This window comes from Oratosquilla oratoria, chromosome 24 (assembly GCF_046742065.1).
Source record: "Oratosquilla oratoria isolate Oo_2021 chromosome 24, ASM4674206v1, whole genome shotgun sequence".
Taxonomy (NCBI): domain Eukaryota; kingdom Metazoa; phylum Arthropoda; class Malacostraca; order Stomatopoda; family Squillidae; genus Oratosquilla; species Oratosquilla oratoria.
In genome coordinates, this window is record NC_134800.1 from 17959778 (window position 1) to 17987440 (window position 27663).

The window sequence follows — 27663 nt, forward strand, 5'->3', positions numbered from 1 at the left end:
CAAACTGGATGAAAAAATAGTGTGCGCAAAAACCATTCATGAGTTTAAGAGAAAACGAGACACTGCAAGATACAAAGGTGGGACACCATGAGTGTAGCTCTCCTTCCTGCAAAATACAACTAGGTAAATACACGATTCTGGATGGTGTCTGGATCGTACCGGACAGTAACTAGCATGACCCATTGTAGAAGACAAACTAACAGAAGTATGAGAATGGGCCTATTTTGAATGTTGAGTACATTTCAATCGTACCAAAAAAATCTGAGCTATGATGCAAATCTGTTACTACAGTTAACTCCCATAATTTTTTTCTTAAGTTAATATTGTAACTTAATGTATCATATCTACAAGTTTGAAAGCATGTGTCCCTGCCAATATCGAGATATTAATATGATTCCTGATATACCCTGAATATGCTGACTAGACCGACATCATAAGTTATGAAGCGGTTCATGCCATCTCAAAGCTTGCATTAAGTTATTGAGTTGTTGGTAATGCACCCAATATGGATGCACACACAAGTGACAGATCAAAGAGGAAACTAAACACTTGAACAACTCCCCAACCTATACACACTAGACTCCAGCGGACATCCCACTAGACAACCTCCCTAAAATAAACATGTAACATCTCCAGACATAATAATGTGCTCCTCCACTCCAGCTACAATAAACATGTGAAACCATTCAATATCTCCCCTAAGATCACTTCCTCATAAAAAAAAGGAAAGCAAATGGGTGAACATAACAGAGAGAGAATAAAAAAGAACTAGATGGCTGGCCTGTTACGTTAGCCTATGGCCATCTAAGTCCTCTGAGGCACAAATGACAGGTATCTGCAAGATGGACAGCAAAACTACACATTATCATAACCCAACAACACTTTCAACCCTATCAGAAGATGCAGCCCTAAAGGAGGGGGGGTTACTCAATTTCCTGACTAGGCCCAAAGTAAATGCAAGGGTAGTGGGCAAGGGATTGGAGATGGCTGAAGAAAATGGAGAAAAGTGGGAGGTGAGCCAGCTGTTGTTTGCAGACAACACTGCGCTTGTGGCAGGATCGGAGGAGGGATTGAGGAAGTTGGTGGCAGAGTTTGGGAGAGTATGTGATAGAAGAAAGCTAAAGATAAATGTGGGTAAAAGTAAGGTGATGAGATGTACAAGGGGTGAAACTGGCAGTAGTCTGGAAGTGAGCATTAAGGGAGAACAACTGGAGGAAGTGGATAGTTTTAGATGCTTGGGTGCAAATGTGGCAGGAAAAGGTGGAGTGAAGGTGGAGGTAGAATGTAGATTGAGAGAAGCGAGTAAATGCCTTGGTGGATTAAAGAGTGTAATGAGGAATAGACATTTGGGAATGGATGCTAAGAGGAGACTATATGAAGGAGTGATTGTGCCAACAGCACTGTATGGGGCAGAAACATGGAACATAAGAGAAGAAGAGAGAAGGAGTTTGAATGTGTTTGAGATGAGGTGTCTGAGAAGTATGATGGGGGTTACTAGGCTAGATAGAGTGAGAAATGAGGAGGTGAGGAGGAGAACAGGGGTGGAAAAGGAGCTGGGAGATAGGGTTGATGAAAGAATATTAGGATGGTTTGGACACATGGAAAGAATGAGTGAAGAAAGACTAGTAAAAGAGGTATGGAAGGCAGATGTGGAGGGAGTGAACATGAGGGGACATCCTAGGATGAGGTGGATGGATGGGGTGAAGGGGGCTTTGGGGAAGAGGGGAATGTCTGTTGAGGAAGGACGGGAGAGGACAGAAGACAGGGGTGAATGGAGAATAGTTGTATATGGATGATGTTGTGATTGCATGAGATGGAATGGGCGGGGGGATGGGTGGTGAGGTAGTATGTGTGAGCAAAATTTGACGCAGCCCAAAGGGATTTCTCCCCGTCTTCTCCTTTTATGCAATGGGGGGACGGAGAGGGGGGGTCGCCGATTTAATGAAGCGGCCTTGCTGTGGATGTGCTGTGTCTTGCGACACTGCTTCTGACCCAGGGCAGTGGACAAGGTGCAGGGCTGACCCATCATCCAGGAGGTGCTCAGATAAGAGGGAGGGTGGAGGGGTGTGGAGTGTATTCAGGGATGGAATGGGTGGAAATGATTTTATGCCTTTCCCTTTTTTGCTACCTCCCTTGTAAGGGGGAAAAAGTCTTGGTATATGTAAGTATGTATCTTTTACTTCTTCTAAGCACTTGTACTTATAAACTTCTCTGGATTTCTATTTCTTTGGACCCCAGGGGCAGTGCTGTTCATCTTGAGGAAATCTGGAGTAGTTTATAAATTCAGATGCCCAGAAGAGGTATGCAAGCCTCTTGATATAAGCTAAGGAGGACTGCAAGTTCATCAGAACAATGAAGCCATCCACAAAAACTTTATTGATGCCCATGGCAAGAAGCCCCTTACAATGCCTCATTAGGGACACAGAAATAATTCACTATGACAAAAATATATGGACACTTAACTGCTGAGGAAGTGAACACCACTCTACAAAAGTCATGCTAATAACAATATGGTCTCAATTTTTACTGAGTGGATAGGCTACAGCCCTACAGTGGTTGGTAATGATCATCAGGCTCTCCCACAGATCTCTCTGGGAGGAATCTTGACTGTTGTCTATGGTGTGTCAATCCATCTGTTGTTCATGGTCTTTTCTGCAGAAGAACTGTTGCTTCCAGGTAACCAGCAACAGCCTCCAAGGAGGTCCACATGTAATTCAGAGAAGATATATTGTGTTGTTGTCTAGGGATTGTTATTGTGAGGCATTGTAACATGATATGTTCTGTGTCCTCTATGTGGTGGTTACATTTGAGGCAATTAAATGTGGCCAGGCCTATTCTGTGTATGTAATCTTTCAATGCTGTTGTGGTTGGTAGGATGTATATGTATGTGATAGTGTAGGTTATTCTCTTTGTGTTTGGATAGTGGTTATTTCAGTTATTCTGAAAATGTTTGTCTGGTATCTCTTATTTTATTAGAGAAGGGTATGCTGTTGTGTACTGATGTTGTGAGGCCACTTTTGTGCCTTGTGCTGTCTTTTCTTGTGCAATCATTGAAGACCATAATAATTTGTGGTTCTGGTTTTGTTTTCTGAGTTAGTGCTATATGTATATTAAATTCATGCAAGAAGTGGAGCAGCTCTGAGTGTTTGTTAGTGAGTCCTTTTACATTAATCTGAACTATGTTTAGTGTGTCTCTGTATTGGGGTATTGGCTGCTTGTTATTGTGGCAAAATAGCATGCAGTTGATACTTTAGGGTCTATATGGGGCGCCCCTACGGACCAGAGCCACACATCATTTTGTCTATGATAGAGGAAAACTCTGTTCATAGAGAAATGATGACACTTTTATACTACGACTGTCCCTCCATTATGCTGTCCCCCAACCCCTTGTTGCTGTCCTGTACCATTTCTCTGAGTATTCTTTTTCTGTGGTGGGGGAATTCCCTGTGGTGGGGGAAAAGAATACTGCCACCAAGTATTCCCACTTGGATCGTAAGAGGCGAGAAGAGAGGAACGGGGATTGGGACTAGGCATCCTTCTCCTTGTAGCCCCACAGGGGACATTCCTAAACAAAAAGAGAAGGTATAAGAGGGTCTGGGAGTTTTTGGACCAGCACCCTAAGGTTTGGGTCTTTTAATGTGCGTGGATGTGGTACAGATGAGAGTAAAAGGGAAGAGATAGGTAGTATGTTTGTGAGAAGGAAGATGGATGTGTTGGCTTTGAGTGAAACTAAGTTGAAAGGAAAGGGTGAGTGTAAGTTTGGGAGTGTAAGTGGGAGGTTATCAGGAATGAAGAGAGGGCAAGGGAGGGAAGGGGTGGCTATTCTAGTAAGTGAAGAGATAGGTAAACCAGTAGTGGAGTGGAAGGAGGTTTCCTCAAGGATAATGTGGATGAAGGTGAGACTGGGAAAGGAGATGTGGGTCTTTGTAAGTGCATATGGGCCTGGCAGTGAGAAGAGTGTAGAAGAAAGGGAGGCCTTTTGGATAGATCTAAATGAGTGCATAGAGGATTTAGGAAGAAATGTAAATGTAATAGTACTGGGAGACCTTAATGCTAGGGTGGGAAATGGTCAATTGATGGAGTGGTTGGGAAATGTGGAGTTCCAGGAAACAATCGTAGTGGAGAGTTGATGGTGGAAATGTGTCTAGAAAGAGAGTTGATGATAGCAAATACAGTGTTTCGGAAGAAAGTCAAGCATAAGTACAAATGGGAGAGGGTGGTGGAGGGAAGGGTGGTAGATAGAGCGCTAATGGATTATTTAGTGGTAAATAGGATTATGATAAGAAGAGTTAAGGATGTACATGTGCTAAGGGGAGAGGGTGGAGGAATATCAGATAATTTTTTGGTGGAAGGTAAGTTGAGAGTGGTGGATAGATGGAGAAAGAGGAAAGGGACAAAAGGTAGGGAGGTTCTTAGAGTGAACTCTTTGAATGAAAAGGGAAAGGAGAAGGAGTACGAAAAGAAGCTGAAGGAGGAGTGGGAGGGAGTAAAGGATAGAGTGGAGTTGGGTGTGGAGGAGGAATGTGGATGGTTCAAGGAGGGAGTCATGAAGTGTGCAAAGATGGTGTGTGGAACAAGAAGGACAGGGGGAAATAGAAGAAAGGGTAGTGAATGGTGGGATGAGGAAATGAAGAAGGTTGTAGAAGAGAAGCGAGCTTTCACAGATTGATTACAAAATAGGACGAGGGAGTCATATGAGAGGTACAAAGAAAAGAAAAGAGAAGTAAAGCAAAAGGTAAAGGAGGCAAAGAGGAGAGCAGATGTGAAATGGGGTAAGAGTATGACAAAAAAAATTGAAAGTAATAAAAAGATGTTTTGGAAAGAAATTAAGAGAGGAAGAGGAGGCGAATCAAGTAGAGAAGAAAAGGTAAAAGGTGCAGATGGAGAGATAATAATGGAAGAGAAGGCAGTAAGGGGAAGATGGGCAGAATATTTTAGGGAGTTGCTAAATGTGAAGGAGGATAGGGAGGGAAAGATAGCTGCAGTGGGAAATGCGAAGAAAATGAGAGTGATGAGTGAGGAGAATGGAGGAGAAATAAGGAAGGATGAGGTGAAGGCAGTTGTTAAGATGATGAAAGCAGGTAAGGCACCTGGGTTGGATGGATGCCATGCAGAATGTCTGATAAAGGGAGGTACAGTGATGGTGGACTGGCTGATGAGGTTATTTAATGTTTGCTGGAGAGAGGGTAGAGTGCTGGAGAACTGGAGGAGTGCCTGTATAGTTCCACTTTACAAGGGAAAAGGGGACAAGTGTGAATGTAGTAGTTTCAGAGGGATTAGCTTGTTAAGTGTAGTTGGGAAGGCTTATGGGAGGATCTTGATTGAGAGGATTAGGAGAGGAACAGGAGTAATTGGTGAGGAACAGTGTGGATTTAGGACAGGTAGAGGTTGTGTAGATCAGATCTTTGTGGTAAGACAGATATGTGAGAAAGCTACAGGAAAGGGGAAGGATGTTTTTTGGGCTTTTATGGATCTGGAAAAGGCTTATGATAGGGTAGACAGAAAGGTACTGTGGGAGGTTATGCAGATATACAGGATAGGAGGAAAGCTTCTGGGAGCTGTCAAGAGTTTTTATGAGAGTAGTAGAGCATGTGTCAGGATTGGAAATGGAGAGAATGAGTGGTTGGAGGTAAAGGTGGGACTTCATCAGGGATGCATTATGTCGCCCTGGTTGTTCAACTTATACATGGATGGGGTGGTGCGAGAGGTAAATGCAAGGGTAGTGGGCAAGGGATTGGAGATGGCTGAAGAAAATGGAGAAAAGTGGGAGGTGAGCCAGCTGTTGTTTGCAGACAACACTGCGCTTGTGGCAAGATCAGAGGAGGGATTGAGGAAGTTGGTGGCAGAGTTTGGGAGAGTATGTGATAGAAGAAAGCTAAAGATAAATGTGGGTAAAAGTAAGGTGATGAGATGTACAAGGGGTGAAACTGGCAGTAGACTGGAAGTGAGCATTAAGGGAGAACAACTGGAGGAAGTGGATAGTTTTAGATGCTTGGGTGCAAATGTGGCAGGAAAAGGTGGAGTGAAGGTGGAGGTAGAATGTAGATTGAGAGAAGCAAGTAAATGCCTTGGTGGATTAAAGAGTGTAATGAGGAATAGACATTTGGGAATGGATGCTAAGAGGAGACTATATGAAGGAGTGATTGTGCCAACAGCACTGTATGGGGCAGAAACATGGAACATAAGAGAAGAAGAGAGAAGGAGTTTGAATGTGTTTGAAATGAGGTGTCTGAGAAGTATGATGGGGGATACTAGGCTAGATAGAGTGAGAAATGAGGAGGTGAGGAGGAGAACAGGGGTGGAAAAGGAGTTGGGAGATAGGGTTGATGAAAGAATATAGGATGGTTTGGACACATGGAAAGAATGAGTGAAGAAAGACTAGTAAAAGAGGTATGGAAGGCAGATGTGGAGGGAGTGAACATGAGGGGACGTCCTAGGATGAGGTGGATGGATGGGGTGAAGGGGGCTTTGGGGAAGAGGGGAATGTCTGTTGAGGAAGGACGGGAGAGGACAGAAGACAGGGGTGAATGGAGAATAGTTGTATATGGATGATGTTGTGATTGCATGAGGTGGAATGGGCAGGGGGATGGGGGGTGAGGTAGTATGTGTGAGCAAAATTTGATGCAGCCTGAAGGGATTTCTCCCCGTCTTCTCCTTTTATGCAATGGGGGGACGGAGAGGGGGGTCGCCGATTTAATGAAGCGGCCTTGCTGTGGATGTGCTGTGTCTTGTGACACTGCTTCTGACCCAGGGCAGTGGACAAGGTGCAGGGCTGACCCATCATCCAGGAGGTGCTCAGATAAGAGGGAGGGTGGAGGGTTGTGGAGTGTATTCAGGGATGGAATGGGTGGAAATGATTTTATGCCTTTCCCTTTTTTGGCTACCTCCCTTGTAAGGGGGAAAAAGCCTTGGTATATGTATGTATGTATGTTTAGTGTGTTTTTTTGTGTTAGTGTGTTTGTTGGTGTAAGTGTTGTTATGTGTTGGTTGCAGTTACAGTTCTTTGTGTATTTGTATGTGTTGGTAAGTGTTGTTCATTGTAGCTGGATCCAATAGCTGCATGTGTTGCATTTGATGGATGTATGTGCATAGTTTATGAGTTTAAGGCAAGTAGGGCAAGTGTAGGGGCCTAGATTGATTTCTAGGGCACTGGCTTATGGGAGATGTGGTCGGGCAGGTGCCGGGGTACCAAGATACTAACTTCCTTATTTGGAGAGGGAAGAAAAAAAAAGTTGCAGGAGAGAAAAATGAGTGACTCTGGCTTGATCTAATAACCATGTGCTAGACCCTCAGGGTGTCAATGGCAGAGCTCAGACAACTGCCTTTCATTTTCTTGGGTTAGAGCACTCTTCTCTTTGTCATCTTGACATACAGTGCAGCTGCTTGTAAGCTGGACAGTGCAATGCATATTGGTGTGGGGGGTTTTCTATATCACTGACTAAAAGTAATAGGAATGGAGCAGTCACCAGATGTCAGCTCTCCATGTGTGGAAAATGTATAAAAATTACAATTGAAGTTGACAAAGAGAGATGTTGGACTCAATCCAGAGACCTGATGTTAGCCCTTCAGGACTCCACCTCTCAATAGAAGTGACAGGGTTGACAGGCTTAAAAAGTGAGCAGCTTTGTTGTCCACCTTATAGGACTACTGCAAGCAGATACCTGTTATTGGTCCCTGTGTATTCATAGGGAATAATAAAATTACTCCTAATTCTTTTAAACTTTTTTAATGTTGATAAGATCAACTGTATGAACATCATTGAGAATGTGTTTCCCTGTAAATGAAATACTTAAAGAACCAAAACTATATACATCTTTTCATATTTTCAAATTCATATACACAGCCTAAATGTATATATATACAAATATACAAATATATCCACAAATATACCAGTGTCTGTCAATTAAGAAGTATGTTGCATAAACATAACTTCAAACATGGTTTAATGTATCTACTTAAAGCCTATATTAACCCCTTCCAAACTGGGTGGTGCTTTTCATTTTACTCTGGGTGATATCAGACAATCTTATTTATACGAGTAGTACCTCCCTTGGGAGTGAAAGGGTTAATAACAGTTACTGCATAAATTTAGCTAACATTTTGACATAACATACAGAACAAAGATCCTTTTCCCTCATGAAAGGGCAGGGGGGAGGGGGCTGAGTCAAAGCACATACACCCTTTATACAACCTATCTTAAGCCCCTCCCATCTCAGCACCTCATAGATAAAGGGTCATCCCTGTCCTCTGCTACAGTGGTCAAAGGCAATGCAGCAAGACACAACACTTCCACATCATGGATTGACAGCAATAGCTGGGCTACCCCCATTGCATCATTATATGGTGACCTCCCTCCTTAACACCCCTTAAAAAAAAAAAGTTCAATATCAATTCATAATACCTAAGTTTGAGTATTTCATGGTATATTATACAACATAAAAAAGAAATGAAAAATTAAATTTTAACAAAAGTAAGTTCAATATAGATTTATATACCTAACAGTCTGCATTTCACTTATAGACTGAAAATCTATTGGTTCAGTGAGAACCTTGACTCTGAATTTCACTGACTAGGTTCTCCAAGTTCACTTCCTCTTTACTAGACAAAGCAACTCTTAAACAGTGTTCCAAGTGGTCCTGACTGATTCTAGCTCTCTTCTTAAAATTCTTATTTTTCAAGTTATTCACAAATGAAAAGGCAGCTTCACATATGCAGGTCCTTCCAAACAAACACAACACTTTTAATGCCTCAGCACGGATTAATGGAAATTTCTTTGTTTCAGAAGTCTTCCAAAAATCTTCACAACTTGAATTTGTGTGTAAAAGCTTTATTACTGTGGAAGCTTGCATTTCACATAACTCCAGTTCAGCAGTTGGAAGTTCATGTTGAGAAAAAACAGCTTTTAATTTGTTTACATCAAACTGTACTGGGTTGCAACACAGCTCAAATCTCTCAATATGAATTTTTAAATGTTCAAATCTTATCTGAAATTCCTTACTAAGACTCATAATACTGAGTTTTACATAGTCTGGGCAGAAATTCTGACAGCATTCTTGGAGCGTTCTTTTAAGTTCAGGAAAGTTGTGCAATAAGCCTTCCTCCAGTTCTTCAGTGATTAATAGTAGCTTACATTGAAAGACAGTAATTGTATCATAGAGATCTGTGACTAATTTGCTTTTCATTTGTAATTCTAAATTCAACTCATTTAGAATGCTTAAGAAGTCAACATAAAAGGAAAATGCAATCTTAAAGTCATCAGAATATATTTCAGGAAACTTCCCAGAAAAATTCTCAGACAGAAAGGTCTTTATCTCATCAAATAGCTCCCACACTCGGGAAAGAGTTTTACCTTTACTCAAGGAGCAAACATCAACATGCATTACAAACTCATTTTGTAAAGACTGCATTTCTTCATGAAGTAGTTTCAGTAGCCTTCTACTCAATGGCTTTGACATGAGAAAATTAATCAGTTTAACAATCACAACAAGAAAATTTTTTACTTCCTCAGTTCCAATATGGTTGCAAAAAAGCTCAACATGATTAAAACAGTGGTAATCAATTATATCAGGCAACGACTGTGCGAGATGTGCAACCAAGCCTCTGTGCAGGCTGATCATGGTTGGAGTTCTATCTGTCACAAGTGATATCAATTTATTAGAATCAATTGAATTTTCTTTGAAAAATACCATCAGTGCAATAAAAATATCTTCACCTGTCGCCCTCTCAGAGATGGGAATAACATTCAAAAATTCTTCACTGACATTACCATTATCATGAACAAATCTGACAAAACAAAGAAGTTGCCTAACACCTCCTATATCAGTTGACTCGTCAATTAAAAGTGACATAAAATGACATGAGGCCATCTTTTTTATCAGATTTGACTTCATTTCCCTAGAAATGTGTTCAACACGCCTAGTTATAGTGCTACTGCTCAGAGGAATGTTATTAGCTGTGGACATCAACCTTTTTTTATACTCAACTGGTAAAGCCTCAGATAGTCTTTCTACAGCAGAAATAATGCATTTCTTCATAATTTCTCCATCAGAAAATGGTCGTGAGTACTTAGCCAGAATATGAGCTATATCATATGAAATTAAAGTTGCAACAGTATTTTCTTCAAATGTTTTATTTTCTATGACCACCTGGCTTATCTTGAAATTTTGTTTCAGCTCATGTAATCTAACTTTACGTTCCTCAGATCCAAGAGGATACTGTTTACTACATGATGAATGGTTAGTTTTGAAATGTCGTTCACAATTGCTGCGCCTGAAACCTGATAAGTGGCTGTCACAGAGTAAACATATAACACCCGTTTTATCAGGATTTTCAACAATGAAATATTCTGTTTCCCAATCATCTTGAAAAGAATACTTTTTTCTTTTCCGAACTCTTTCTTTACTTGATAACTGTGCAGATTGTGAAGTAGATGGTTTACAGTCTTCACATTGCTGTCTCTTCAGATTTATGACAAAATGATCCATGAAGTTTGTTGTCAGAAACTTGAGGTTAGAAGTTTTATATTATCAAATACATTAACTCTCTTCTTCAGTATCCAGAGTTAAGTTAACCAGCAAAGCCATACATAACAATGATGTCACTTAATTTTCAATAAACCAAGTGTATGTCAAAGTCAGTCAGTTGTAAACTTGGTGTTAATCACTATAGAAGAGCATTGCTAAACTATCTGGAAATATAATGGTGCTTACAAGTTACAGGCTGTGGACATCTGGTCTACAAAAAGAACTGGGACCCTCAAACAGGACAAGTGACAACCTGTGGAACAAATGAGACACTCTTCAAGATACTATTATAAGACATGATCTAATTGACCCTTTCAGGAACAGTATATATTTAGCCTTCCAAGGGTCAATATCTGGATTGTGCTTCATAAAACATTGGATTTGTTTGCTAAAACTGTTATTGAGATTGTGTATTTATGAGTTTTTGGATGAATATATTGTGGAGTATTGGGATAGATTATTATGCATGTTTAAGTATGCTGCTGGAGATGGTGGGCTGTACTGTGATTAGATGTAATGAGTGAATAATGTGTCAATCACTCTCATGTATTGCTCTATAGGGAGGATTTTGGTTTCTGGAAGTAGAAGTACAACTGGAATTACTTTGGTGCAGCCAATAATAATCTTTACAGCTTTGTTTTGCACTGTCTATAGGTTTTCTTTATTGTTGGACACCAAGCTGTGGAAGTACAGTACAGTTAACTTTATATCACCTATTACAACAATTTTGTCACATTTAAATCAAGTGACTTTTTGGGCGAAACACTTTTGCAGGTGGAGCAGTAGACAAGTGTAACAAATTTGGCATGTTCTACTGAGTGTATTTATGAGCTGGCAACACTTCTACCTCTCAGCAGATGAAACCATAAGCTCTCCTCAGAAGTGGTCAGCTGGCAACAATGTGGACTACATTCCCCTCTGTTTTGACAACCACACATGGTCCCACTGTTATAATGCTCACATAGATGCAAAAATAAACATGAAATTTGTGAAATTGATGCATGTTGGAGCAAATGCTCATCTGTGGCTATTTTGGTCAATTTGAGATTAAAATTGCTATTTGTCAACAAGCATGGGTTGTTTTAGATTTTATGGAGTAAGGTGGGCAATGGATCCTATTTTACATGGAAAAAATAAAAATCAAGATAGTGATGTGGATAAGAATACAGAAGAATATCCTGACTATGGGTAGGTCCATAACCAGAACTTATGACTTGACTGCATATTTGGAGGGGGTTATGTGTGAATATAATAAAAATAACTAATCTTGTATAGCACTTACAGAAACAGTAACATAACAGTATTGTGACACACTGCTGAACCATCAGATACTAACTGACTATGATCATCATTCAAGGACATTGGACATCATGTACAGGTCATGCAATACAAGTATGTGCAGGTGGCATGAAGTTGCAAGTTAATAAAAATTAAGGACATATATTTGCAACAAAGAATATTCTCAAACCCCATTAGTTTGCACAAACTGCAAACTAACTTGCAGTTTTATTCTGACAATCAATGTATATGAAAAACACTGAAAAATACAAATATGAGCTTGAGAATTGGGGGGCTACTGATTTCTTTTTTTTTTCTGGGGGGGGGAGGTACAAAATTCACACACTGTGGTGTAGATGGCATCATGACTTCCTGATATGTCATGGATAAATTCAACCTGTGGATAAGCCAGACCTTGGTGCTAGCTCAAATGTAGTTTTGCACTTAGCATAATATATCCTTGAGCATAAAAATCACCTGATATACTTTGATAATTGGTTCACCTCACTTCCACTGATGACCTCATTGGCTATGAAACATCTTTTGCTTGGGTACTGTCGGGATAAGTTGCCTTCCTGGCAAATCCTTTGATAATGACAAAGCTTTAGGTAAAAAAGGAAGAGATACATATCAAGAAAAGAAGGCCTTGGTAGATGATGTTGAGGTATGGGCTGTGAAATGGATGGACAATAAGGGTGTCATTTTGCTGTCAACATTTGTATCAGCAAATCCTTTGGGCGAGTGTAAGAGGTATGACAAAAAGGCTAAGGATGTAATCATAGTTTCCTATTCTACAGTTGTGAGAGAAGAGAGAATATAATAAATTCTTGAGCAGTGTGGTCTTGATGGATTTACTGATATCACTCTACAGAATCCACACCAGATCCAAGAAATACTGTCATATATATATATATATATATATATATATGCAACAGTAATCACATAAAACACGTGAATAAAGATTTTTGCTTGTAACCACGAGGAAATTAAAGATCGGAATACTGAAAATGTCTTAATAGACGAAAACGTTCAGTATTCCGATCTTTAATTTCCTTGTGGTTACAAGCAAAAAAAAATATATATATATATATGTATGTGTGTGTTTTTGTCTTCTGGATGTAAGTGTTGAGCTATTAGCTACTCCACTGCAGACTCCAGTGACCTTGGCAAACTTAAAAGAAAAAGGTAATGATGCTCCGAGAATTTAATTATTGTCATTGGCAGAATCATTGTTTATTGAAGGAAAATATCCCATAGCTAGGAAAAGAGGTTGCCATTCTTCTGCTGGAGGAACTGATTCAAAGTTTGCAAAGAAAAATAAAGAAAATTCCCTGCCACTGACTATTCCAGGAGAAAATATCAGATCTAATGGCTATCATTATTCAGAAGTGAAAACAAGAGGCACATCCAAGAATCCAAACTATAAAAGTGCCTATTTTCTACTGTCAGAAGGGCAAAGTACACCTGTATCTACCTAGGAATGGGAGCTATACCAGTGGTGACCTGTTTTTGTATCTCACAAGACTAAGTTTGTTCTTAAATTCTTGTATTGTGTTTGCACACACTATTTCTTCATCCAATTTGTTCCATATATCTATCACTCTGTGTAGGAAGCTGTTCTTTTTCAGTTCTCTTCTGTAGTTATCCTTTTTGAGTTTCATTGCATGTCCTCTTGTTTTTCCTCTGTCCCACTTTAATAAGTCCTCTCTATCAAGGCATTCTTTTCCTTTCATAATTCTGTAGATGGTTATTAGGTCTCCTCGTTCCATTTCTTTGTTACAGGATTGGCAATTCCAGTTCAGCCAGTCTTTGTTCATATGTCAGGTTTGAAAGTGTTGAGGCTATCTTTGTCGTTGCTCTTTGTATTCATTCTGATTTTCTTATATTCTTTTTTGTACTGGGTGACCATATCAGTGCTGAATATTCCAGTTTTGGCATTATCATTGTTTGTAATATTTTCTTGATCATTTCCTTATCCAGGTATTTAAAGGCCACCTTTATTGATCTTAATAAATTGTATGTTTCTCTGCCTATTTTATTTATATGTTTATCTGGCGACATGTCTTTGGTGATGATTACTTCTAGGTCCCTTTCAGAATTTACTTTCTTTACTTCTTTTCCATCAGTGTTATACTGTCCTGATATTCTCTTCTTGCTTTTTCCAAATTCAATTACAGACGCTCCTCAACTTACGTTTTAGTTACGTTCTGAACAGCCAAACGTAAGTTGAAAATGAACGTAAGTTGTTACTGTACTATACATCTGTAAATTCTATTACCGTATCTTATAAAACACCCCTAAATCATTAATTATACACATAACATTGTAAAATAATAACATTAATTTCAGATAAATTAAATTCAAGCAACATAAATTGAGATGATGGAGAAGGAGGGGGAGGAGGAGGAGGCAAGGCACGTTCAGTCTGTCATTTGTGCCATGTAAACAATGGATGCAGCATCATGCGTAAGTATCGTTTGAACTACGGAGAGCGCGCTAAACTAAAAAATTCACTCAAAAATTTTTTTTTTACAATTTTTTTTTACAGTCAGTTCAAAAGTAAAATCGAAAAAACATAAAATGAATGAACGTAAGTAGAGGAGCGTCTGTATACTGCACTTCTTGATGTTGAATTCTACCTCCCATCTCTTGCTCCACTCTGAGACTTTGTTCAGATCACTCTGCAATGAGTCACAGTCTATTTCGGAGTTTATTCTCTAATAATTTTGTGTCACCCACAAAGCAGTTCATGTAACTTTCAATGCCTTCATCCATGTCATTTACATATATAGCAAACATTATCGGAGCTAGTACTGACCCCTGTGGGATGCCACTACTCATTTCTTCCTATTTTGAATATTTGTCTCTGAGCATCACTCTCATTTTTCTTCCATGTAGGAAGTCCTCCATCAAATTCAATAGTTTTCCACGTATGCCTCCTATTGTTTGCAATTTATATGGTAAATTTCTGTGTATCACCAAAGATAAAAACTGTTTTGTGGATTTCCATACAAAATGAACATGAAAATCAGGTTAAGTCTACAGAGGTAGCTGGTATTGAACATTCAAACTCTTTTTAGTATTTACTTTTTTCATTATTGATAATACATATGAATGTATATTTTCTTTTGGGTATGTAATGAGATTTCTATTTCACACAATTAGTGTATGGAATGTATCGAAACTTACTTTCCATTTGTTATGCCCCAATAAGAATAAAAGTATAATCTTGTTGTATACTATTGAACATGCACCTTTACTAAGTTAAAGAAAAAATAAAATACATGTACCAATGGCTTTTTCTCCTTTACAAGGGAGGTAGCCAAAGTCAAAAAGCATAAATCCACTCCCACCCGTTTCATCCCCACATACTCCACTCCCATTCACCATCCCTCCCTCCCTCTTTTCTTGGTTCCTTGTCAGGTTTCAACCTTTTTATATATATTTTTTCTCACCGTTCCCAAACTCCAGTTCTAGTGTCAGGGTGACTGCCTTGTGTTCTCTGTGTATATCATCACTATTATACCCTTCACTTGGGATTTTGGCAGTGACACACCTGTTTTTGTTGTTTGTTTAGGTTAGGCCAGCTAGACACCTGGCCTGGAAAAGGACTTTGTACTAATCACCGCAGGTTCCTGTGATCAGATGTCAGCTTATGGAGGCTGGCGTGTTTCCGTCAACTGTGGACTGTGCTGACATTGTTTAGAAATTTAGACATTTGTGCTTACTTTTGTTAGTTTTAAGTACAATGTGGATTCAAGGAGGTTTGTCTTTAAAAACCTCACAATCTTATTTTTTTTTTATTTGATTGTAATTAATGTTTTAGGTTAAGATGCAAGACCCATAAGTTATATAATGGCCTTTGAATATATTTAAGATTAGTAAGGTTTATGTATGCCTGATTCTTAACTTGAGCCATTAAGAGCCGGTCCCATGCCATAGCAAATCTTGGCAACCCTCATGCTCTGTGTACTATGCAAAGTCAGGTCAGAAACCCTTCTAGGCTTTTTTCCGTCTCTCCTAAGGGTGCTGCCACTTACATAAGTTAAGGTAAATTTTGTTCAGTTTTAACTGTTTGTTCACATTATCTTTTGTAACTTTATGTTTGAGTGGTGGCCAGACTTTTTTATCTTAAAAGTTGTTTTTCATTTCAATTGAACATTTTTATGCATGTGAATCTTTTAATCCACTTTCATGCACATCATTTTTGTATATATTTGATTTTAATATTTATGTAAATAACCATAAACTTAAACTGAATAATATTTTTCTCTTAAGTTCTCCTCCAGTCCTCTGGCACCCTACCCTCTTTTAGATAAACATTAAACCTCACCAGCCAGTCCACAATCACTGTACCTCCCTTCTTTAGACACTCTGCATGACACCCATCTAACCTGGGTGCCTTACCTGTTCTCATAATTTTAATACAACTTTCACCTCATCTTTCCTTATTTCTCCTACATTTTCCCCATTCATCACTATCATTTTCTTAGCATCTCCCACTGCAACTACCTTGCCCTCCCTATCCTCATTCACATTTAGCAATTCCCTAAAATAATCTGCCCATCTTCCTCTTACCACTGTCTCTTCCATTATCATCTCTCCATCTGCACCTTTTACCTTTCCTTCTCTATTTGATTTGCCTCCCTTTCCTCTCTTAATTTCTTTCCAAAACATCTTTTTATTACTTTCAAAATATTCTGTCACACTCTTCCCCCATTTCATATTTACCTAGTTGTATTTTGTGAGAAGAGAACTATGCTTGTTGTGACCCACCTCCTCTTTGCCTCCTTTATCTTATGCTTTACTTTGCTTCTTATTTCTTTGCACCTCTCTCATGATTCTCTCATCCTACTTTGCAACCAATCTGTGAATGCACATTTCTTCTTTTCTATAACCTTCTTTGCTTCATTATCCCACCAATCACTACCCTTCCTTATATTTCCTCCCATCCTCCTTGTTCCACACACCATCTTTACACACCCTGTGACTCCCTCCTTGAAACATCTACATTCTTGCACAATTCAATAATGTGCAGGGAATCAGATTCGGCGCATCACATTTCAGCAGCTGCATTCCTTGGTGCTCTGAAGACAATTATTGAAGATAAGGTATACAGGCCTGATCAGGTATGGAATATGGATGAAACTGGCCTCTTTTGGAAGAAGATGGCTGCCATGACCTTTGTCACCAAGGAGAAGAGTGCACCAGGGTTCAAAGCTGCTAAAGACCAATGCTCATTAATGCTTTGTGTTAATGCTGCTGGCCACACCATGCAGCCAGGCTTTATTTATACATCTGCTAACCCCAGAGCACTTAAGGGGCACAACAAGAACTTACTGCCAGTGTTCTGGATGCATAATGTAAAAACATGGACAACCAACATTGTCAATATTGACTGGTTCCACCACTGTTTCCTGATGGAGGTACAGGCATACCTACAAGAGAAGGGCCTTCCAAACAAAATCCTCCTGCTCCTTGATAATGCTCCAGGTCACCCAGTGTCACTTGATGGAATGTGTGATGATGTTGAGGTTGTGTTTATGCCACCAAACACAACCTCCCTCATACAGCCTCTTAATCAGGGTGTGATAGCTTCCTTCAAAGCCTATTACACACACTGATGGATGCAAAGGCTTCACGCTGCATTGGATGCAAACCCTGACTTGAGTGTCATTCAATATTGGAAAAAAAATCATTATTGCTGACTGCCTCTCAATTGTACAGGGATGCCTTAAAGATTTGCACCCTCAGACAGTCAATGGTTATTGGGGGGCACTGCGGCTGGAGAGTGTGTGCGATTTCACAGGCTTTGGTCCTCAGGAGGAGGTTAATGATGCTGTGAAGATGGTGGAGCTAGCTAGGATAGCTGGTGGTGAAGGGTTCAAGGACATTCAGGAGCATAAGGTGAGGGAACTAGTTGAAGAACATGCCATGGCCTTAAATGATGATCAACTGTTAGAGATTGTGCAGTCAGACTGTGAAGATGAAGAGGAAGATAGTGTTGCTGAGGCTGATGACCCTCAAGCTCTCACTCTTGAAAAGTTGGGGGAAGCAATGAGGATGACAACACAACTCAAACAACTATTGTATGACATAGATCCATCATTGGTGAGAGCATTGAAGGAGATGAGTGATATTGATGAGAGCATTACTCCTTACAAGACTCTTTTTGATGACATGAAGAGGAAACTGTCTCAGTTGCCAATCACAATGTATTTCACAAGGAAGCCTACTGCTACCCCTATTGTCAACCCAGGCACTAGACTCCTCAAGTCATGCAGTTACACTCCACATCATCTCATCCAGTTATTAATCATCAGTAACTGCATGGCTAACTATCATCACCATCATCATCATAAGTAATAGTGCACCAAAACTTACACAAGTGGTGAGTGCTTTGTTTTTTCTACATGTATTCATTACATTATTAAACCATAACATGTGCAATATTTCATACTGTTTTGGGGGTTTTATGAGTTATTAGGTTTATTTGATGAAGGAAACATTATTGTTAGGTAAAGGAAACCCTAATATTAGGTAAAGGAAACCCTATTGTTAAGTAAACATTATTGTTACATATGTGTACATGTAGTATGCACACCAAACATTTGCGAATTTTCAACTTTCGCAAGGTTCTCAATCCCCTATCTGGTGAAGGCCTACTGTACAGCTATTGGCTTGCAAGATAATTAAACAGATTTTAGAAATGCTATTTCATGTCCCTATGGCGGAAAGGTTATGGGAAAAATATTTCATATTCTGTTGATTCTAACACAAAAATTGTTGATTATAGTAAAATATTCAGGGCTCTTTTGACCTTTTTTTTCATTATAATTATTTTGTCAGCCTTGTGGGTGGCATGTCCAGACATTGCTGCCCCACCGAATGTGCCACCCCAGGGCATATATACCTCCCTGTCCTCTCCTTGTCCTTTCAATCAAGATCCTCCCATGAGCTTTCCCAACTACACTTAACAAGTTAATCCCTCTAAAACTACTACACTCACACTTGTCCCCCTTTCCCTTGTAGAGTGAAACTATACAGGCACTCCTCCAGTCCTCAGGCACTCTACCCTCTCTCCAACAAACATTAAATAACCTCACCAGCCAGTCCACTATCACTGTACCTCCTTTTTTTAGACATTCTGCATGGCATCCATCCAGACCAGGTGCCTTACCTGCTCTCATCATATTAACAACTACCTTCACTTCATTCTTCCTTATTTCTCCTCCATTTTCCTCACTCATCACAGTCATTTTCTTAGCACTTCCCACTGCAGCTATCTTTCCCTCCCTATCCTCATTCACATTTAGCAACTCCCTAAATACTCTGCCCATCTTCCTCTTACTGCCTTCTCTTCCATTATCATCTCTCCATCTGCACCTTTTACCTTTTCCTCTCTACTTGATTTGCTTCTTCTTCCTTTCTTAATTTCTTTCCAAAACATCTTTTTATTACTTTCAAAATTTTTTGTCATACTCTTACCCCATTTCACATCTGCTCTCCTCTTTGCCTCCTTTATCTTGTACTTTACTTCTCTTCTCTTTTCTTTGTACCTCTCATATGACTCCCTTGTCCTATTTTGTAACTAAATAAATTAAAATAAAATAATATTTTCCAAGAATAAATTGGTCTAGCCTATTTTTCTGTTTTCACAATAGATAAATTACTACCAATATATATCAAAATAATAATTGTCTGGAAGATAGGAGTATTCATTACTTAGTTATATATATAGATATTTATTGTTTCATAAAAGACGATTGTGATGAATTCCTCATAAATGAAAAGTGACCCTCTACATCATAATGGATAAACATGAAAATTTCATCATGCTTAGACGCCATTTTTAAATACCCATGTTTCTTCAAACAAAACTATTTATCCCCCCCACAAAAAAAAATCTTAATTACTTTTTATGTCTGCATCATAATTCAGGCAATGGGTTAAGTGTGGTTCTTACACACCATACACTATGTTGTGTATTTCTTTCATATAAGTCCTATGCTACAAACCATTTTGAGTGCTTTCATTTCCTTATTTGCTTTCATTCTTAATTTCTATGTCTGCATCATAATTCAGGCAATATTGGATTAAGTGTGGTTCTTATGCACTGTTTGTATACTATGAAGAGTGTTTCTGTCATCTAAATCCTGTAGTAGTCACCATTTTTGAGTGCCTTCCTTTTTTTTATATGCCTTCCCTATGAGGTTTTCTGTGTGGGGATCAATCAATCAATCCACTGCCCCAGTTCTCACTTGCAGGAGACCCACAGCTCAAAGATAACCGACAACAGCCACCAAATTGACCTGTAAGTCACCCAAGGAAGAAATACTATGCTATCAGGTTGTGACTAGGGTGGGACAATGTGATATATGTATTTGGACCTATCTATTTCTGTGACCAGGTTTATTCTGTGTTACTAATGTTTTGGTGCTGGATGGTGACCTGAACTCAGTCATGGTAGTATGGTTCTTTCTTCTCTTGGAAAGTGAAGACCATGTCTATCAAATATGAGGCTAAAGAATTTAGGATTGTTGACAAGTAATAGGGACTGGACATAAAGTTCTATTTTATCTATTTATTCATTTTATATATATACATTTTTTTTTTCATTCATGGCTGTCAAGGGCAGTGTTACTAAAATTTTCTGAGTGATTGCAGAAATTCTATTTGATGCCAACCATATTTCTGTGCACCCCTTAAACTTATACAAATTCAGTTATAGTTTGGGAATCTTATAAATTCAATACTTGTTTAATCCATGCTGTTCAAAAAACTAAAAGAATATACAATTCTGAGTAGAAAGATTTCTATACACATATTCTTTTTAAAAGTTACATCACTAGATAAAAGATAATTATTCAAATTTATGCAGAGGGAATCACTTTCCCCCTCTCCCCATGAATTATAGCTGTGAAGAATGCTTGAGTGTTCTTGGTAGTTATAGTAGTGTTGTGCAATTACCGTTAGGTCATCTGCATGTATGATTTTTGGTATTGTGTGTTTTGAGTTTGGGGAGGGGAGGTTACATGCAAAGACTGAACAACATTAGAGACAGTATTGTTCGTCAGGGGGCATCATTGTCCAATCTTTTGACCCCCAAAAGAAATTAGTTTTTTGACAGTGCACTCCATACCAACTAGAATAAGAAGCAAAAGAAAGACAATTTCAAAACAATAAGAATATGAGAAGATATTACTATTAAGCAAAGAAAGAATAAAAAATTACTTAATAATAATTATACAACATAACTTAAAGAGATAAGTGCCAAGAATATACAAACCTAACCCAAACAGCTGGGAAAATGGTTGACACAAAACAGGATTCCCTCAAAAATCATTTGTATCACTGTTCACAACTGTCAACCATGAATCCAAGATCCTCCCAGTTGTTTCAATAAATAACCACACCCTTCCACAAAACAAAATCCCTACATTATTGGGTGTCACATTTGACACACACACATGGACTTCACTTCCCACACAAGAAACTTCGATGAGAACGCAAACAGAAAATTGAATGATTCAAACAAAAGAAAGAAAACTACATCACAATAATCATATACAAACACCATATAAGAACTGCTGTGAATTACACTTCCACAACTTGGTAATTTACAATAAATGGTAGAAACAAAACCTACATAAAACTCAAAAAAAGTCTTCAGAATTATAGCTGGCTGCACCATAATAACTCCTAATAGGCCACCCACTAGATTACAAAACTTATCCCAGCAGAACAGCAAATGAAAATGACTGGTACAGTTCTTTGCAAGAACTTTCAAGCCCACACACACATCACATCACACAACCTCACTTCACATGATGCAACAATAAACCTACTTCCACAACATACATATACCAAAGGCTTTTTCTCCCTTACAAGGGAGGTAGCCAAAAAACAAAGGCACAAAATCCATTCACACCCATTCCATCCCCACATACTCCACTCCCATTCATCCTCCTCCCTCCCTCCTATCTTGGCTCCTCCTGGATGATGGGTCATTCCTGCATCTCACCCACTGCCCTGGGTCAGGAGCAATGTCACAAGACACAGCCCATTCACAGCAAGACCGCTTCATTAAATCGACAACCCTCCTCTCCATCCCTTCATGCAGAAAAGAAGACTGGGAGAAATCCCGTTAGGCTATGTCAAATTATTTTTTCACACATACTCTCTCACCCCCCCATCCCCCACCTACTCCCTTTCATTCATCACAGCATCATCCATATACAACCATTCTCAATTCACCCCTATCTTCCATCTTCCCCCTTTCTTCCTCAACAGATTTTCCCTTTCCTGCAATACCCCTTTTACCCCATCCATCCATCTCATCCTTGGTCTCCCCCTCATGTTCAGTCCTTCTACCTCTGCCTTCCACACATCTTTTACTAATCCTTCTTCACTCATTCTTTCCATCTGTCCAAACCATCCCAATACTCTTTCATCAACCCTATCGTCCAACTCCCTTTCCACCCCTGTTCTCCTCATCTCGTTTCTCACTCTATCCAACCTAATAACCCCTATCCCTATCGTACTTCTCAGGTATCTCATCTCAAACACATTCTAACTCCTCCTCTCTTATGTTCCATGTTTCTGCCCCATGCAGTGCTGTTGGCACATAATCACTCTTCATACAATCTCCTCTTAGCATCCATTTCCAAATGTTTATTTCTCATTACACTTTTTAATCCCCCAGGGCATTTACTCAATTCTCTCAATCTACATTCTACCTTCACCACTTCTCCCTTTCCCACCACATTTGCACCCAAGTATCTAAAATATCTAAAATTATCCACTTCCTTAGGTCTCTCTCCTTTAATACTCATTTTCAGTCTGCTGCCACTTTCTCCCTTTGTATATCTCATCACTTTTTATACATATTTATCTCCAACTTCCTTCTTTTGCACACCTTCCCAAACTCTGTCACTAACTTCCTCAATCCCTCCACAGTGTCATCAGCAAACAACAACTGGCTTATTTCCCACTTTTCTCCATTTCCTTTAACCATCTCCAAACCCTGACCCATTACCCTTGCATTTACCTCTCACACCACCCCATCCATGTAAAATTGAACAGCTATGGCAACATAACACATCCCTGGCAAAGTCCCACCTTTACCTTAAGCCACTCACTCTCTCCATTTCTGATTTTAACACAATCTCTACTACTCTCGTAAAAACTCTTGACTGCTTTTAACAGCTTTCCTCCTATCACAGATATCTGCAATACCTCCCACAGTGCCTTCCTACAACATACAACTCATGTTTTCTATAATCTACACCCTGCACTTGACAATACCCCTTTACAATAACACATACACATATGGATTAAAAACACTACTTTCAATATCAGTTACTTCCATACTAAACAAGGTATCCCCTAACATGAATCCAAAGAAAAAGTGCTAAGATACATGATAACTCTAGCCCACCAACAGATAGGTCATCACCCAACAATAAAATACCCACAGTTGACCTGGTAACAGACACCAAACCATATACAGTCAACTTAGAAAAGATACAGAGCATGCTATCTTAAACTGCCCAACATTCACTCAATTCAGACACCATTTCAAAATCTCCCATGAATGACCTATGGCCCAACCCAATGGGTGTGACCAGATTCCTCAGGACTATAAGTCTTGTGCAAGAAAGATCTGAGACTACAGATAGATCTATACTGTATCATTTCTTATCATGCCAATCACCAGAATCAAATAACCGCTTGAGCACCAGGTTTTTGTATAAATACATACATACATGAAACCTTAACAAGGTGAGTTGAAACATTCATCTACCCTATACCCATCCTAGACCTATCAAAAATAATTGTTATCTCTCCTATTTTAGCTCCTCATGGATAGGGTCATCCTATCCCCTACTAAAGTGCTTAGGTCACAGTCAATGCAGCAAGACATAGCACCTCCACAGCAGGGCCTGGTTTAATCATACCTCATCCACTTGAGATATATAAAGAGCAGGCAAGAACATCCCTTCAGGCCATGTCATTTCCTCATCCATACTCAATTCACACCTATCTTTTGCCTTCTCTCTTCCTATCTCAACAGACATTCTTCTTGCATCCAATGCCCCATTCACTCTCTCCATCCACCTCATTTTTGGTCTTCCCTTCAAACCACTTCTGCTTTCTACAATCTATTGGCTTCTGTTTCTTCACTCATTCTTTCTGTATATCCAAACCATCTCAACATTCATCAACCCTACATGCCAATATTCTTTCCACCCCAACTCTGTCTCACTTGTTTTTCAATGCACACCACAAATGTTTGTCAAGGTATTTGGATTTGAAAATCTTAAATATATATTTTACTAAGTCTAGCAAATCACTCCTGCCTCCTCTTGAGCTTACTTTCTCTCAAATTATGTTGCCATAACAACCATATTGTTTCTCACTATCCACTTCTGTCTGCCTATCACCCTATCCCCTTATGCTTCCTATTTCGTTGAAATATAACAAACTCCTACAAATATGCATGTGCTTTAAATGTAATGAAAAGGTTGAATAGCCATAATCATTATTACCTGAAAAAAAATATTAACCAACTTTTACCCATCATTTTGGATAAGTGAAGGGTTACTGTACTCATCTTACCTTGATTGGTGAACATTACAATTCTTTTTATATATGTGTGACCTCTGATGCAGTGAAATGTGGCATGGTGACCTCCAGTACCATCCACAAAAGTAGAAAGTTATAAAATAAAAGTGTTTCCCTAAAAGAATACCACATGCTGCCCCTAGCCTTTCATGAATGTAATCAAATTCCATTTCCCAACAATCACAAAACAAAACCTATAAGCCTTACAATACATTACTTTCTTGCAAGTTAAAAAGTTACCAGACAATCCTTTATGTAAAGCAGAATTTCTATATACAAGGCCTTTTCCCCCTTGTAAGAAGAATGGGCGAGTCAAAACATGCACCCACCCTATAATCATCCAAATATCCATTCACTGTTCCTCCCACCTTGGCACCTCATAGATGATGGGTCATCCTTGTCTCTTGCCACAGTGCTTGGGTCAGAGGCAAGGTAGCAAGTTATAGTACTTCAGTAAGGCCCAACATCCATAGCTAGTTTACCCTTACTACTTCACCCATTCACAACCAGACAAGTAAAACATCCCTTTAAGCCACATCTTTGTATCGTCCATTTACAACCACTTTCTATTCATTCCTTTCTTTAACACTCACTCTTCCTTGTTCAACAGACATTCATCTTCCATCTCATACCCCTTTCACCTTGTCCATCAACATGCCCAATCTTCCCCTAAAATCTACTTCATCTATTTCTGCTTTCCACACTCTCTTTGGTAGTCTTTTTTCCCTCATACTTTCCACATCCCCAAACCATCTCAGCACTCCTTGATCAACTATGTTAGCTCTCTCTCCACCCCATCTCTCTCCCTCACCTTCATATTTCTCACACTATCCATTCTCATAACCCCAACCATACATTATTTCATCTCAAATACATTTAGGCTCTTCCTTTCTGTTTCCTTCAAATTCAAAGTCTTCTGTACAGTGCCACGGACACAATCACTCCTTTATACTGTGTTCTCTTTATGCTCATCCCCAGATACCTACGAGGTCCATTCAAAAAGTATCCGACCTTGGTCCATAAAGGGAAGATTTGTGTACATTTCAAAACTTTTATTCAATCACCTTCAAAGTACTGCCCTTGGGAGTGCACACACTTCTCCCGGTGGTGCTGCCACTGCTGGTAACATCTCTGGAATGCCGAAATTGGAATGTTGTAGAGCTCTGCTGTCGTTGTTCTCATAATTTCCTCTCTCGACTCAAAGCGCTTCCCTTTAAGGGTTGTTTTCAGTTTAGGGAAGAGCCAGAAGTCACAAGGTGCCACGTCTGGAGAGTAGGGAGAGTGCCGAACAAGTGGAGTATTGTTTTTGGCCAGGTAAGCTTGGATCAGGTGGGCAGAATGAGCAGGTGCATTGTCATGGTGAAGTTGCCAGTTGCGCGCAGCCCACATTTGCGGTTGTTTTCGTCACACAGCATCGCGAAGGTGTCGCATAACTTCCAGATAATACTCCTTATTAATTGTTTGTCCTGCTGGTGCATATTCATGATGCACAATACCACTGGAGTCAAAAAAACATGTCAACATTACCTTGACATTGCTCCGAACCTGTCGTGCTTTTTTTTGGTCTTGGTGATGTCTGATGCTTCCATTGTGATGACTGAAATTTTGTTTCCAGGTCATATCCATACACCCACGTCTCATCACCAGTGATGATGGTCTTCATGAAGTCAGAATCACTGTTAGCACAGTCAAGCAGGTCTTGTGCAATTTCCAGGCGGAGCTATTTCTGTGGTTCCACCAGCAACTTTGGAACAAATTTTGCAGACACTCATCGCATGGCCAAATCTTTGGTTAAAATTGTATGAACTGATCCTGTGCTTATTCCTACTTCTCTGACAATCTCGTTGATGGTTATATGACGGTCGTCCTCCACTATTCGACGAACATTCACAATGAAGTCCTCCACTATTCGACGAACATTCACAATGAAGTCCTCCACTATTCGACGAACATTCACAATGAATTCTTCGTTTCTGCTGGTGGATGGCCTGCCAGACCATGGCTTGCTCTCAACTGAGGTTTGTCCTTGCTTGAAGTGTTTATACCACTCCTTTATCTGTGTTATTCCCATGGCTTCATCGCCAAAGGCTTGCTGAATCTTCTGGATAGTTTGCACTTGTGTATCATCAAGGTTGTGGCAGAACTTAATGCAATAGCGCTGCTCGATGCGCTCCGACATGTTGTGTAAGGACGATAATCTGACGAGTATATACTGGATGAATGCACTCTAGCCTTAACAGGTGGGAACTGGCGCGCACTACAACTTTTAAAATTTCCACGCATGCGCAGTAAGGGTGCCGTCAACTGCCACAAAAATGGATTCCTGAATGGTAAATTATTTTTCCTTTTATGGACCAAGGTCGGATACTTTTTGAATGGACCTCGTACTTCTCATAATGTTTCAATCCCTCCCCCCCACACATTTTAGTGCTCGTGGCCTAATGGGAAGTGTGCTGGTCTCACAGTTGCTAAGTTGTAAGTTTGTATCCCACTCTCTTCTCTGATTACCAGCAGTGACTGAAACCTGCCCTACCAGAACATATGGTAAAGGTCATGGTTTTGGCTATAGCTACATACCTCCTGACATAGGTGCCTTACTACCACTACATCCCACACATTTACTGGCTTCCCTTAAATTATAATTGACCACCAACCCTGACTTCTCCATTCCCTGTTACATGTGACCCCAAATACTTGAAGTTCTCCACTTCTTCTAGCTTCTTCCCCTTTCCAACTCACCACAACCATCACTCCTTGTACATCTCATTATTTCACTTTTGCCCAAATTTACTTTCAGCCTTCTCCTTTCACCTACCATCTCAAACTCCACAGCTACTACAGTCTATCCTCAGATTCACCAACAAGTGCAATGTCATCTAAACAACAACTGGCTTACCTCCCAGTTCCCTCCACCCTCACTTACTAATTCCAAACTCTACTTAGATCCCCATATATATATATATATATATATATATATATATATATATATATATATATATATATATATATATATATATATATATATATATATATATATATATATATATATATATTAACAACCACAATACACTAATTCTAAGCCATCAAAGGCCAGCATGCTTGAAATTGAAATGTGGTACTGCTCAAGATTCGAACCGGGCATCTTCATGACAAGTGCGACAGTTACTAGGCCATCTTTTGATGGCCTGGTTGGAAAGTTACTGTCACACTTGTCATGAGGATGCCCGGTTCGAGT

The 27663-nt window shown here is 39.5% G+C and overlaps 1 protein-coding gene across 9 annotated transcripts in view; it reads right to left on the reverse strand.

The window, feature by feature from the left end:
* LOC143038502 (SRR1-like protein) overlaps positions 1-27663 on the reverse strand; it is a 57943-nt gene that overhangs the window by 22854 nt on the left and 7426 nt on the right. For 2 of the 9 annotated variants that reach the window (XM_076207753.1, XM_076207752.1), the window contains exon 2: positions 8372-10776. The exons of the other annotated variants lie outside the window; for them this stretch is intronic. In XM_076207753.1, coding sequence (XP_076063868.1) covers positions 8538-10484 — 1947 coding nt within the window. In that variant the 5' untranslated portion in view covers positions 10485-10776 and the 3' untranslated portion in view covers positions 8372-8537. Of the gene's footprint in view, positions 1-8371; positions 10777-27663 lie in introns of those variants that run through there. 9 annotated transcript variants of the gene reach the window in all.